The following is a 15618-nucleotide window of genomic DNA, read 5'->3' on the forward strand; positions in this document are numbered from 1 at the left end:
TCAAGTTGGACGAGCTTGTTAAGCTAGGAATTATTGCCAAGGTTGATCAGCCAACTGGATGGGTTAGCAACCTAACTGTTGTTGAAAAGGGCGACAAAAGTCTCAGACTCTGTCTAGATCCAGTAGACCTGAATAAGGCAATTTGCAGGGAGTATCACATGATACCAACATTAGAGGAGTTGAGCTGCCAGCTGAACAATAAGTCCATTTTCACAGTGTTGGACCTGAAAGATGGGTTTTACCAGGTGGAACTAGATGAGGAATCAAGTATGTACTGCACTTTCAGCACACCATTTGGATGTTATAAATTTCTCAGGCTCCCATTTGGGTTATCGAGTGCACCTGAAATTTTTCAACGAATAAACATGCAAAACTTTGGTGATATTCCAGGGGTACTAGTATACTTTGATGACCTCTTGATTGCTGCTGCAAATGAAGTTGAGCACGATCAAATATTGTTACAGGTAGCACAGAGAGTGAGAGCGCTAAATGTGAAGTTCAATGTACGCAAGATTCAGTTCAAAAAGAAGGAGGCAAGGTGTTTTGGGCATGTGTTCTCCTCAAATGGTATGCAGACAGATCCCGACCAGGTGCGAGCTATTCTAGCACTACAAACACCCACCAACAAAGTTGAGCTGCAAAGAGTGTTGGGTTTCATCAGCTACTTAAGGAAGTTTTTACCTAACTTAGCTAGCATCATAGCTCCACTGAGGGAACTCCTGAAGAACGATACTGAGTGACAGTGGTTACCAGTGCACACTGATGTGTTGCAGCAAGTCAAGGAGTTGGTCAGCAAGGCACCAGTACTTGGCTTGTATGACCCCAACAAAAAACTGTCCATTCAGTGTGATGCCTCAAAAGATGGACTGGGATGTTGTTTAATGTGTGATGATCAGCCGATCAGCTATGCTTCCCGAAGTTTGTCCTCAGCAGAAAAGAATTATGCACAAGTCGAGAAGGAAATGCTCAGTATTGTGTTTGCAGCGAGAAAGTTTCATCACTACATATATGGAAGGCATGTCATAGTACACACAGACCACAAACCATTAGTTCCAGTGTTTAAGAAAAGTATAGCAGATGTGTATTCTGTTAGACTTCAACGGATGAAAATCAGGCTGCTACGGTACACGCTGTCGGTAGAGTATCTTCCAGGCAAACTCATGCATGTAGCAGACTTACTGTCAAGGGCGTATTTGCCAGAAGTGGAACATGCAGATGAAGATTTGTCTGCAGAAATGGTTCACCTTGTGAGTGTGAATGATACAAGTCAGGTGTCGACAACTAGAAAGGATGAGTTCAGGCGGGAAACTGCTAAGGATACAGCACTGTGTGAGGTTATGAGGTACTGTCAAAATGGGTGGCCAGAACACAAACATCAAGTCAGCCAGCAAGCTCAAATGTACTTTGTCCAAAGGAATTGCTTGCATCTCGACAAGGGTCTAGTGTTCTTAAATGATCGCATTGTAGTGCCAGTGGCATTGAGGCAGCAGATGCTACTCTTACTCCATGAGGGCCACTTAGGCATAGAAAGAACCAAAGCACGAGCCAGGCAAGTACTGTATTGGCCAAAAATGGCAGAAGACATTGAGATATTGGTAAATAGGTGTTTCACATGCCAAAAATTCAGAAGCCAGAATAAAGCAGAACCACTCATATCTCACAACATTCCAGAATTACCGTTTGAGAAACTTGGTATTGATCTTTGTGACTATGGGGGCAACAGCTATATGGTTGTCATTGACTACTATTCCAAGTGGATTGAAATAGTACCAGTAGCAAATAAACAAGCCAATGAAGTCATAAGAGGACTGAAATCTGTGTTTGCTACTCATGGTGTGCCAAAGCTCATTATTTCAGACAATATGCCATTTAACTCCTATAAATACAGGCAGTTCGCAATGAGTTGGGACTTCGAAGTAGTGACAGCAAGTCCTCACTACCCAAAGTCGAATGGGCTTGCAGAATGAGCAGTGCAGATTGCTAAGAACATGTTGAGGAGGTGTTCGGATTCGTCTAGTGATCTACCTGTCATGTTACTAGAGTACAGAAACACTCCTCTGACTGCTGTAGGCCTGTCACCAGCACAGTTGCTAATGAGTCGCCGGATAAGGACGAAACTACCAATGAGGCAGCAGTTACTACAACCGGAAGTGCAGGGAAAGGTAGCAGAAGAACTACGTAACAGGCAAGCGAAGATCAAACAGTGGTATGATCAACGGGCAAGAAAGGCAACCGAGTTCGAGCACCAAGATAGGGTCTTGTTAAATAGAAACAATCAGTGGGAACCAGCAGAAATTGTACACAAGTCTTCGACTCCGAGATCATACGTTGTCCGTGATCAGGATGGCCAGCACGTGCGGAGGAACTCCCATCACTTGAGACCATCCAGCCTTGCTCCTGAGTTGCATAGGAGAAGGTCCAGCCTGGACTCTGATGATGAGTTCCGGGGGTTCCCAGCAGAAGACGAGGCAGGAGGAGAGTCGCAGGGAGCAGGGTCAAGAGTGCGGCAGGGAGAGTGCCCACCAGCACTGATGAGTGGTAAGGAAAAGGTCAATGTGTCGAGACGTACAAAAAGTGGACGTGAGGTGAAAGTGCCAGCAAGATACAAAGACTAGTGAGTACCAAATAATATGATTCCCCAAACTGATGACTGTTTTAACTTTTGCTCTGTTTCTGGATTGTAGTAATATGTCAAGAGTGTGGATGTATTTGCTATAAAAGGGAAGGTGTTGTGATATGTGATGTTGGCATCTATGAGAGTTGGTATCTATGAAAGGAAGTGGTAGAGCGGCAAGTGGATCGTGATGTAATGGTGGAGAGTGAATGTAACATAATGAGTAGAGCGATTTTCAATAAATATGTGATAGTCGTACAGTGTAATGAGTTGATGTCCATTTAAACAAGGTGAAAACACAACAATTACTGTAATTATTCTGCCAATTCAAAAATATGATAATCAGAACAGGTCTCTGCCCCAATTAGTTCGGAATAATGGAAACCCATTTTATTTTCAAACAACACAATAAATCTTGTTTAAAATATTGAAATAAATATTTAAAGAGTTTGTTTTATGCCTGCAAAATTAAAGTCAAGAAACTTTCGTTTTAAAGGAATGTGAATATCATTGTAAATAAGTAGAACATGCCAATATTTTTTATAGCAAAATTGCAGCAATGCACTATTATGCATAATTTGTTACTTGTGCCATAAAGTGTAAAAATTTTCCAAGAGGTGCCAGGCTAATACAGCCAACCTTAATGCTGTACTGTGATTTTGATTCAAGAAAAATTCTAGGTTACAAGCTAAAATGCTGCATTTCAGTAGCACTAATACTAGTAGTATTTTCTATACAAATTGCATGTCAAAAAGAATAACAATCCATTTATACATTCATTCACATTTAAAAATTTGTCAAATTATTCTTAAAAAGTAGATTGCATATACACACAATATAAATATGGCAACAGTCTCACCTTTGGAAATTCCCAACCATGTTACCTAAGTTGTTCGAAGGTATATAATAACTAAATTAATGCATGAATTATACAATACCTTTGCATGAACAATTTCTGCATTTTTCAAAAGTGCAGTACATGTTTCGCCACAAGGAGCAGGAGTCTACACTTTGAAATAACAATATGTCTAATGGTAGAACATAATAGAATTTTTAATTTAATCAATTTGCAAAATATTTTTTAACCAATTTATTGTTTTTATAAATTCAAACAAAATGCCACATAAGCTTCTGTAAGTTATATTAAATATGTGAATAAATTAAAACAAATTACTCTATGATTGAAAAGAATTATTTTTGTTTGATTACACAGGTATAATATTTTAGGCTATCTACAAAAATTTCTTTAACCACATTATTTTTATTCTTAAACTAATGGTTGCATAAAGATGCCTTAACTTTGTCACGTAAAATAAGTTGATATTTATTATGCTCAAATATATAATTTTATTTTAAAAAATATTTTTAGTGTAACTTAGCTATGATGTCCACAGTCCACATTTAAATACTTAACTCTAAAGAGTGACTAAAATTTCCTAATATCACATCTAGACTGTTGGGAATTGTAATAATGATAAAATGTAATCCTCAGTTTTCGTTTCGTAGTTAGTCCATAATTGTTTTAGTTGTCAACTGCCATTATCAAGTGTGTACATGAAAAAGTGTTTCTTTGACTATAGTAGTAGTGAAAGATGATGGCGGCCGAAGGTTGTTTTCGTTGAGTGTGTAAACAGTAAAAATACAAGTGAAACGGCAAATAAAAGCATTGTTGTTCTGGAACCTGAACTGTGTTTATTGTGTAATTAGCCTAACAAAATACAAATACATTATTTAACAGGTTATGGGTCCAGTATCGCGCAAAAAAGTGTGGATGCATTAAAAGGGTCGTTGCGACAATACAAAAATGGCTCACTCCGAAGTGAACGAACTTTCACTGGTGGAAAAATTAAAGGAACCTTGTGATTTTCAGCTGTGGAAGTTCAAAGTAAATATATTGTTCAATTCACAAGGTTTGTACGACATCGTAACTGGAGAATCAAATTTACCAGAACGAGACAGTGACAATTATGCGGAGTACATCAAAAAGGATGCGCAAGCACAAAGGATAATAATAGCCACTGTCGACAGGATTCCTCTGACGCATATTCTTACGTGTGAAAATGTGTACAGCATGTTTAAAAAAACTGTGCGACGTATATGAACGGGACGTTTCGCAGCAGAAGTTCGATCTAATGCAGGAATTCTTTGCTTATAAATACACAGCAGGGGTAGACATGGCGACGCATGTAAGTAAGCTTGAAAACCTGGTGTTCAGGTTGAAGGCGCTGGGAAACGACGTTCCAGAACATATGTTGATTTCTAGGATCCTGACAACTTTACCTGAAAGGTACAGCTATTTTATTAGTGCATGGGAATCCACAATCCACTCCAATGGAAAGTAAAACTCTGGCAAATTTGGCAACACGATTGGTGGCAGAGGAAAAAAAAATGCACTGACTCCAGGGCCGAAACTGATGCAGTAGCATTCAAAGCTGAAGCAAGAAGATGCTATGAGTGTGGTTCAGACAAACACTTAGCGGAGTTTCACAGAGCTAGTGCAGTGAATAAAAGGCAAGGTACCTCTACCATTAGAAGTTTCTCATGTGACAAAACCGGACATATGGCTAGGGAGTGTCCAAGCAAAGTGAAGAACTGTAGCATATGCAAAAGAACCAACCATGAAGAAAAGGACTGCTATTTCCGAAATAAGGCAAACAAGGGGTCACCAGTTTCCTTCATGACAGCGAGCTGTGACTTGGCAGACACTGAATGGATCCTGGATTCAGGATCATCTTGCCACATGACCTACGACAAAAGCTTACTGGAAGAACCGAGAGCTACTAGGATGAATATAGGCCTTGCGAAAAATTCTGTGAGCATGAGTGCAGAGGGTGTAGGGAAAGTAGTGACAGACTGTTGCGAACTGAAGCAAGTATTGTACGTCCCTCAGCTCAGTAAGAACATATTGTCGGTGGGGTCAATCACAGGAAATGGGGGAGAAGTGAAATTTTCAAAGAATGAAGTGACAGTGATCAAAAATAATGAAGTGATGCTAAGAGGCGAAAGAAGTGCAAATGGACTGTATGTGGTAAAAATTCCCAAAGACACATTGTCGGAAGCTCTGGTGGCCGAAAGTACAAATCCTGACATAATTTGGCACAGAAGAATAGGTCACATCAGTCAAGATCGTCTCAAAGCTGCATCAGAGGTTGTGAAAGGAATGACGTTGAGGAGTGGAGATCTGAACCATGAACCATGTGTAATATGCATACAAGCAAAACAGACAAGGGCTCCGTTCGTGAAAGAACGGGCGCAAGCCAGCAAACACCTGGAAATACTACACTCCGACTTGGTGGGGCCAATTACACCACATAGCTGGAATAAGAAGAATTATATCCTGATTTTCATTTATGGATTCACACTGTTATGGTAGGAAAACCCTACCTAACGAGAATTCCCCAAAAGGCAGGACAACTGCAATACACGGGAGTCTAAGAGATTGCATAACCCCTAGATCCCAGGAAACCCGAGACTCACAGGCAACCGAGCCCTTAGCAACAACGCAGTGAGCGCTGATTGGTTCTAGATGATGTCACTTCTAGTCTGTGCTGATTGACACTGGATGATGTCACTCTGGGTTCGCCAGGTATAAATACGGGTTTGTTAGCAAGCAGCAAGCAGAAGGTGCCTGGCTGCCAGCCAGAGGCTTCGGCTTAACACCGCTCCGAAGAAGACAACAGTTCGTCACGCTGCCGCCATCACCCACGACGCCCGGAACTTCGTTACACCACGCCGCTACCGACTTAGAAGAATCAGCACTTGGGGCAGAAGGGAATCGCTGCTCCGCCACGAGAGAGTCACTCCGCATTGAGAGGCAACAACCGGACTCTGCCTGCGGCGGACGCACCGCCATCTCCAGAGTCTATCACCTCCATCCGCAGCCAAGGTGGGACTTAGGCGAATTTCAACAAGCAGTAGGTGGAACTTTAACTTTTCACACTGGACCGGGACTTAGCCGCAGACGACATAATAAGAAGAAACGGACTTAACCTCAGACGCCACGACTCGCCACCAATACTCGCCAGGAGCGAGTAGGAACTCGCTCGGCGAGAAATTTTGTGAAAAGCTGCTAATCAAATTTGAAGTCCTCAGAGGTGGGCGAATACCCCCTGAAGGAAAATAGTGAAGGGAGCAGACTTTTGATTAGGGACACTCGCTCAGCGAGTGGGGAAGGAGCGAGTCGGCGCAACGAGAGTAGAAGTAGACATCGACATCGTCCGCATACGGCGAAGAGGGGTTTATAAGTAGCGTTGGCGAACTTACCCGGAATTGACTTTGTACATAGAGTAGTAACTTGATAGAGACAGGACTCAGACGTCGGATAACCAGAAATAGAAAGACGACGAGTTGGCCGCACCTCAATAGTCTGTAGGCGAAAGCGCCACTAGGGATCTGACTTAAATGTTAAATATAATAGAAATGGAGGGCGGACCCAAACTCGCGGCGTTGGTCTAAGTATAAGTCGAGTGTATGTTTTGAATTGTGTGTCAGATAAAGATTGTGTATAATTGAGTAAAGTTAACTCTCTTTTGGAATGTTGGTAGTAACAAGAAATTAGTTAAAGAAAATTAAAGAAAATAGAATACCAAATTTATATGGTTTGTTCCCATAGCTAACATAATCGGTAAATGTCAGGATTATTATTTGTTGTTATTACGAGATTATTGCATCAAATTAAAAGTGTGTAATTTGTGTTCACAGAGATCGTCAGCCATTTGCAGTAAACCTGTTTCAGCTATTGAAGCAAACGGCAAAGTATCACTACCAAGTTTGCATGTTTGTCGTGTGCTATATCATAACCAATAAAAGCGTCTTATACACAAAACTGTTTAAGTTTCTTTGCATAAAAACCCAACCTATCTCCCTTGGCAACTCTGTTTGAGTCGCTGCAGGAGATAACAACACACTTTGCTGAAATCCGCTTGCTCGAATCAAAGGCTGAGGTTCCTGAACTAGTGATTCAGCATGTGAAGGAAATAGAAAGGCAGTGGAATCTGAAAGTCCACAAACTGCGAAAAGACAATGGCAAGGAGTATGTGAATGAGAAGCTAAGAGCCTGGATTGAAGCTGAAGGTATCGTTGCCGACACATCTGCTCCATATACACCTCAACACCAAGGAATGGCCGAATGTTTCAACCGAACCTTGATGGACAAGATTAGAGCACTAATGCTGGACTCCTGCATGCCGGAAGAACTGTGGAGTGAGGCTGCATATACAGCAACCTATCTCATCAACAGAAGCCCAACGACAGGCCGGAGTGAAACCCCCGCAGAGCTGTGGTATATGGAAGAAAACCTGATGTTTCTAACCTACGAATATTTGGATGCGCAGCGTATGCAAAGATTAACAAGTACCAGTTGAAACTGAAGTCAAGAAGTGAAAAACTGCTGTTCGTGGGCTACACGGGAACGGGTTACCGGCTGTGGGATGCAAATAGAAGAGAAATTGTGGTTAGAAGAGATGTGGTGTGCATAGAAGGCTGGGACACTCGTAAGGAAGCAAGCGACCCTCCGCTAATGCTGCCAGTGCTACAGGAACGGGGTGATATGATGAATGAGATACAAGAGAAAGAAAATGATGAAGACAAAGCAGATGGGATGTCAAATTATGATGAAAACACAGACAGTGGATTTGAAATTAGTGAGGAAACTGACGAAAATGCTGTGAATGAACAGGGGAGAGCACATAGAAGGAACAGAAGGATCCCTGCGAGATTTGAAGATTATGTGATGTTGACATATGAAGAAGCTGTTTCTTCCTGCACAGAAGGAAAGCATTGGAAAGCAGCCGTTGAAGAAGAGAAGAGATTGCTGCTGAAAAATGAGACGTGGACAGTTGTGGAAAAGAAAGATGTCCCAACCGGACAAAAGATACTGACCAGTAAATGGGTTTTTAAAAGGAAGGAGGATGGGAAATATAAGGCAAGGTTGGTCGTACGAGGGTGTCAACAAGTAAACGGCACTGACTGTGGCGAAACCTACAGCCCAGTCTTGAACAGCGGACCCATGCGGGCTATCCTAGGCATGGCTCAAAACGAAAGGTATGTGGTGAGAACGTTTGACATCAAAACAGCATTCCTCTATGGCCATCTGGAAGAGCCGGTCTATATGCATCCCCCAGAGGGAATGAACATTGATGGTGTGTGCCGACTTACAAAGTCATTGTACGGCCTCAAGCAAGCTCCTGCAAGGTGGAATAAGAGAATTACAGACCACTTGAAGTCAGCTGGTATAAGTCAGCTGAAGTCTGAACCCTGTGTGTTTAAAAATTGTAATGGCTCTGTGATCCTGGGTCTGTATGTGGACGATGGTGTTGTAGTGGGCAAGGACAGTAACGCTGTAGATAGTTTACTGGAAAGTCTGCAGAAGGAATTTGAAGTGAGTGTTCAGAAAAACCCTACTAGATTCCTGGGAATGGAAATTAGCAGGAATGAAAGAGGTCTTCATCTCAACCAGACAGGGACTGTGACTCAGCTCATGAAAGCCTACAACATGTCAGAAGCAAAGCCTGTCCCAACTCCAGCGGTGGAAAAAAAGGGAGAAGAAAAAGAGAGATTAAACAAGATTTTTCCGTATAGAGAGCTGTTAGGAAGTCTCATGTATCTGTCCAATAAGACAAGGCCAGATATAGCATTTGCAGTGAATCGCTGCAGCAGAAGTGTCGAGAAACCAACCGACGAAGACATTATCTCAATCAAGCGAATTGTGAGGTACCTGCGAGGCACTGAAAATATGGGTATCAAATTTGAAGGTTGCAATCCTGTGAATAAACTGGTTGGATTCTGTGATGCTGACTTTGCTGGGGACAAAGAATCCAGAAGAAGCACCACAGGGTACGTCATCTTCTATTGTGGAGGCCCCATCAGCTGGTGCACCAGAAAGCAGCCAGTGGTCGCACTTTCCACTGCAGAGGCGGAGTACATCGCAGCAGCTGAGTGTACGAAAGAGCTGATGTATATGAAAGCTGTGTTGGAGGAGATCCTGGGTGAAGAGGTGACAGCAGAGCTACATGTGGACAATCAGAGTGCATTGAGTTTGATGAAGAACGGGGTGGTGAACCGCAGGTCTAAACACATTGATGTGCGGTTCCATTACATTCATAAGAAGGTAAGCGAAGGCCTAGTACAAGTGTATTACTGCTCCAGTGACAAACAGACAGCAGACATCTTTACGAAGCCACTGCAAAGTGTAAAATTCAAAACACATGCAAGTAAAATAGTTTCCTGAGAACTAAAAGGGAAACAAAAACTGAGAATTTAGGGGGAGTGTTGGGAATTGTAATAATGATAAAATGTAATCCTCAGTTTTCGTTTCGTAGTTAGTCCATAATTGTTTTTGTTGTCAACTGCCGTTATCAAGTGTGTACATGAAAAAGTGTTTCTTTGACTATAGTAGTAGTGAAAGATGATGGCGGCCGAAGGTTGTTTTCGTTGAGTGTGTAAACAGTAAAAATACAAGTGAAACGGCAAATAAAAGCGTTGTTGGTCTGGAACCTGAACTGTGTTTATTGTGTAATTAGCCTAACAAAATACAAATACATTATTTAATATAGACAATTAAAACTAATAAAATTTCTAGAATGTCTTGTGCCAGTGTTCCAGTAGAAATTCATTCCTTTTCATTCTTTGACTAGCAATAATTTTATGAAAGCCACTTTTACATTTATTGTAAAAACAATGGTTGGAACGAAACACAAAGAAGGAAAGACTTAAAACTGTAATGGCATATTATTTCTAGAAATTTTGCTAAACAGTAATAAACTTACATACAAAAAGCTTAAAAAAAATGTTGAGTAAATGTAGGAACATTATTTAGAGCAAGATATTTATGTCATCTCTTAAAAATTAATTTTTTTTTTTTGGAATATATAATTAATATTTAAGTGCAAATATTTTTAAAACATGACATGTTGTTATTACAAATTATTTTATTGATTAAAATTTCCAGGTTCATTTTATGAAAAATAGTACATACATCAATGATTTTAAGAGCACAAAATAAAAAAGAGAATCCATTGAATGTACAAGGTCCATATATTTTATAGACAATGCTCATAGTATAAACACTCTGTGTAAACAAATGCTCTTATCTACCATTTTGTTAACAAGTACTTATAAATTACCACTTTATAACAAGAAAATCATGGTGATGCAAAGGTCTTGTTCATTCGTGTAAGAGCAATCACTGTGTGCCCTTCAGTGCATTAGAAACAGTTTTAGTAACTTAATTGTAAACACACCTTACTTTAGTTAAAGAAAAAGAAAGACTGTCTACTTCAGTGTGTACCTGCAGTTTTCTTAATGAATGCAATATTGTTGAAGAATCAAGTGATTCTTCCGAATCTCAATTTACAGAATAAGGTACCAATAAGGACGTACACAGACGGGAAGATATATTCCCCCCCCCCCCCCCACCCAACTATAAAAATCTATTACTCCCACTAACGAAAGGAAAGAAATGTGGGCAAAGTGGTTCTATCTCAACTCTCATTTCACCCCTCCCCCGAAATGAAATTCTGTGTGTATGCTTCTGGGTACCATGGTACAAGGCGTGAGATAGCCAACATGTGAAAATATTTTATCTAGCCTTAGTGCAGCTGCCTACTGTAAAATCCCCCAATAAATTTAAGTTAACTTACAGTTGTTTGTCAGTTATTGCAACAGTAGCTTTATTACCAATAGAAAATGATAACATTTCTGGTTATCAGTTACCTAGTTGCACCTTACCTGTAGCTGAGTTACTTTAAACAAGTAACTTTCTGAAGCCTGCTCTAAACAATCCAAATCTTCATCCCCAATTCAGCAACTTAGTACAAGGTTTAGGTAAGCAGCATTATTGATAAGAGCTCGCTTTTTGAGCACTGATGAAAAATTCAAAACCCTCCCAAAATGGAAGCGAACTCTTTTTTTACCACTCTTTTTTTCAACACTTACCTATTATCTCCTCGGCCAAGAAGAAAGTGATGTACGACACTGACAGAATCATGATAATTTTCCAGGTGATATCAGTCATGGCACGTTGACACAGGGTAAATGTCAGTTGGCCACAGACACAACCAATTAATATACCATTAACACAATAATGGATCACAAAAAACAACATATCCCAATCTGAAAAGGAAGTTCATATATTGATATGTCTGATACGTACACAGAACGTAAAACTAATATGGTTAGTTTAGGGTTGATAAAGTCATGTGAGTGGCAAAAATTAACAGGAATCACCCTGCATTGTTCCCATAGTACTACAAAAGTAACCAAATATTAGCTAAACTAAATTGTGAAAATTGTCTTCAAGACTTTTCTTAAAAATGTAGGTATATATAAACATGATGAACATTTACTATCACGTAACATACAGCAATTAAGAGGTTAAACATTCAACACAACTAAAGTGGTGGGAATCAACCCTCCATAATTGCTAATACTTTAGTGGCAGCGAACTCAAAGCTCTATATCCTTCAGGATTCCTGAGGATGATAAATTTCCATCTTTGAAAATAGGAACTAAGGTAGAAGTAATTATAACAAACAGGAAGGATTTTTCTTGCTCATAACTCTGCAGGTCAGATCAGGCTGCAAGACTAAGTGAAATTGTGTAAAACTGAATTAGGATGTATCAAGAGAAATAACCATCCACATCAAAAGCTTCTGGTGGGGGAGGAGGGGGTGTTAGAATTCATGGTATGGTCATTGAAATAAAATATTTTACGGAAATTCTGAAGCACTTGATAAAATACACTCATTCGTACAGTTTAAAACAATTGCAGCACACATGATTACACTTATTTCATTTTATAAGAAGTTAACATCTGATAGTTTTTCCGACAATGATGAACAATTAAACATTCCATAAAATTCACCAACTATATTTTTAAGCAGGACAAAACAGGGCACAAGGCCACTGGGGCGTGATCCCTGCACGAAAATTTGCGGTTGCTGTAGGTTAAATGATGACACTTGCTATTCATTAATTTCTAAATTACATTTCCAAAAAAAAGTTTATTTGCAGTCAAACCAGAGCAGCAAGTGTTAAATTGTTCTTCCTTACTTCCTTATTATGTTTTTTTGCGAGTCCCTGCAGGACACGGCAGGTCGGAACAACATCTAACAACAGACTATTTGGGCAACGCAGCTACCTGCCTTGTTCAAAGTGGAACAATGAGGCAGCCCTGTGACCTAATCACAACCAGCATTACCTTACAAAAAAAAACATAGGGCCCTTTAGTTTCAAGGCCACCTCCCTGGAATGCATCATGCCAGGGCATGGTGCACCCTGATTGGCTGTTGAAAATAGTGTGCTCAGTATATGCGACTTGACACAACTTCCTAGTTGCGCATTCACGCAACTGCGTGCGGGATTTTCCCACTAACAATAATGAGAAGATAACTATGTCTCTCGGGTAGGCGTCTGATTGTCACACTCCTTATATTTTTTTTTTTTAATTCTGAAACCAGAAAACTGTACAACTGCACCAGAAACAAAAACAAATGATAATAATGTGGAACTTAGCAGTTAATATAATATCCATATTAAATAATTTTTAAAAGCAAACCACTTTAAACACTTTTATATATATTCCGTATTGGTCATTAAATTTAAAACATGTAAAAAGTGAACTAAGTGGCTTTTAAAAATAAAATGTTGGAACAAATTCAAACCATTTGCAAATTAAATATATACCTACTCTTAAAAAAAAATAGGGCACTATGACTAAATTATAGAATCAGCTATCCTACTGTAAATATAGAAAAACATTATACCTAAAAAAAGTATTGAAAATTGGGAAGGGCAGGGGTCTGCAATGTTACATGCTCGCAAATGTATTTGTAATACCAGTAGAGCAAATTTATAACGGTACATATTTTTAATGAATCATTTGTACAATTTGATTTAAAATTCTGTATTTTTTTAAACAACTTATTGAGTACCTAATTTAAATGTAGGCAAAAATGATGGCTAATATGGTGAAAATTACATAGGCTTTGATGGTTTGAACTTCTCAAATTTTTTTGTGTGTAATTTTTTTTTTTTTTTAAATAGTTGATAAGACCACAAACAAAACACTACCATAGCGAATTTCATCCTTCATCAGGGTGGAATGTAATGGGTGGTTTCTTATCTCTTTTTAGTTCATAGTTTTTACTATTAGCACTAGTTTTGGTTTGGCATGTACTGTTCGAAGACAGACCTTAACTACAAATTTTAATTGATGATTTTGGACAAACCAAATTCGTTAATTATAGTTCAGTTACCATGATAATGTATCTGAAAATTATTTCAATGAAGTTAAAAATTGACAAAAAATAAATTTGGCACTTTAAAACTCTTTTCAATGCCTTAAATGTAACACACATTACAGTTCCTCAATCAATGGGCTAACAATATCAAATTTATTGATGAGTAAACCAATGTTTTTAGATACCAGTGAAAATAGATCACAGTTAACTTCTTTCAGATTAGGTACTAAATAAAAACTACGTTTGTGCTCAATGTGCATATGTTTATTAATTTACACTTTGAAAAGCGATACAGATGGGAGAGCAAAAGTAAACATGTCATAGAGAATTTTATTGAGTTTTTTAAAAGAAGTTCCAATGAAACTGCTTTACTAGTTACAGACTGTGGCAGTAAAAAACAATCACCTGATAAGAGAAATCTCTGCATTCAGAAAACATATGTAGAGTTTTTTTGGAAGAAGCAACAGACCAGTTTACCTTTGCTGATATGCTTCTACAGTTAATATACAGTAGAGCAGCTCTTTCGAAAAAATGATTAAAACAACTAAATAATTATTTGGCATGTACATTTAATTAATACAGTAGAACTCCTCATATCCGACCTTCCCACAACCGACTCCTCCAGATATCCGACCTAGTCTCCGTGGTTAGCGAGCCTGTTCAGAATTGAAAATGTAACGCATCTACATGTTTTCATATCGCAAACTGTTAGTTCAGCCGTGATTGTTGGTGTAAAATATGCTCATACTATAATCTTGGGCAAAAAAAATGTGGAGGGACACTTCCACAAAATCAATATTTGGCAAAACTGAAACAAAAAAAACATTACTCAATTCTTTAAATAAGGTATGCTTTCATTGTATTCATCTTCTCATTTATAATTTAACAAAAGTAAATGTTTGAAATGCATACAGCAACATTTTTACAAATAAAGTTATCATACTGTACATACTGTATAGCTGGGAAAGGAGTTTTTTTTTTTTTTTGCTCCTACAGATTGTTGTATCAGTTAGTCTATGGCGAGTGTGTAAGAGAGGAGGTTGTCTTGTACTGAATGTAAACAAGTTGAAATACAAGATTATACAGAAGAATGTATGGCTGTATTAAATAGCAATTAGTTTAGACGAACCCACACAACACAGATATGCAACCTTTTGGCCGTTCCGAACATGGCCCGGTCCCGTCATGGTCGGATATGAGAGGTTCTACTGTACTTGGATTATTTTCCTGTGGGGAATTGTGTTATTTTGAGCAGAATTTAACCTGTTAATTTTTATATTTTGAACCTGGATACACACATACTATACATTATTGTCAATTGATCACTACTTATGTTCTTGGTGAAAAAAAAAAATGAAAGCAGATGCTACCTACCATTTGCATAACAATTATCTAAAGTATTATGGGATTCATATATTAAAGTTTCTAATATTTCTTAATGGTTTTATTGCATTTCATCTGTCATCATATGATATTTGCCTTTCATACTTTTGTGATTTTAGCATGTATCAAAATGGATGGCCAGAGCTGCATATACAAAACATTTGTGAAGCAGTTTTGCCATAATAACTACCAGTTACCCTGCACGGCATTGGCCCTCTGCCCAAGCGTAACCTGTAACTATCAATCTTCTCGGGAGCGGTGTATGTACCATTTAGTGTTCATCCCATGTTAGTGTTAATTTGTGTCGATGGCTATGAACTGTTGACCCCGCCAAGTCAGAAGTTTTGCAACCCAGCGGACTATTTTTTGGACATCCGGGTC

General features: G+C 39.0%; 1 protein-coding gene across 11 annotated transcripts in view; it reads right to left on the reverse strand.

Annotated features, from left to right (window-relative positions):
* Nucleotides 1-15618, reverse strand: part of LOC134546194 (sodium/hydrogen exchanger 10-like) — a 405401-nt gene that overhangs the window by 360759 nt on the left and 29024 nt on the right. For all 11 annotated transcript variants that reach the window (XR_010079098.1, XM_063388786.1, XM_063388787.1 and 8 more), the window contains one exon: nucleotides 11549-11725. Coding sequence is in view for 10 of the 11 variants with exons in the window: in XM_063388786.1 (XP_063244856.1) it covers nucleotides 11549-11725 (177 nt within the window). In the remaining variant the exon portion in view is untranslated. The remainder of the gene's footprint in view (nucleotides 1-11548; nucleotides 11726-15618) is intronic.

Source organism: Bacillus rossius, chromosome 1 (genome assembly GCF_032445375.1).
Source record: "Bacillus rossius redtenbacheri isolate Brsri chromosome 1, Brsri_v3, whole genome shotgun sequence".
Classification (NCBI taxonomy): Eukaryota; Metazoa; Arthropoda; class Insecta; order Phasmatodea; family Bacillidae; genus Bacillus; species Bacillus rossius.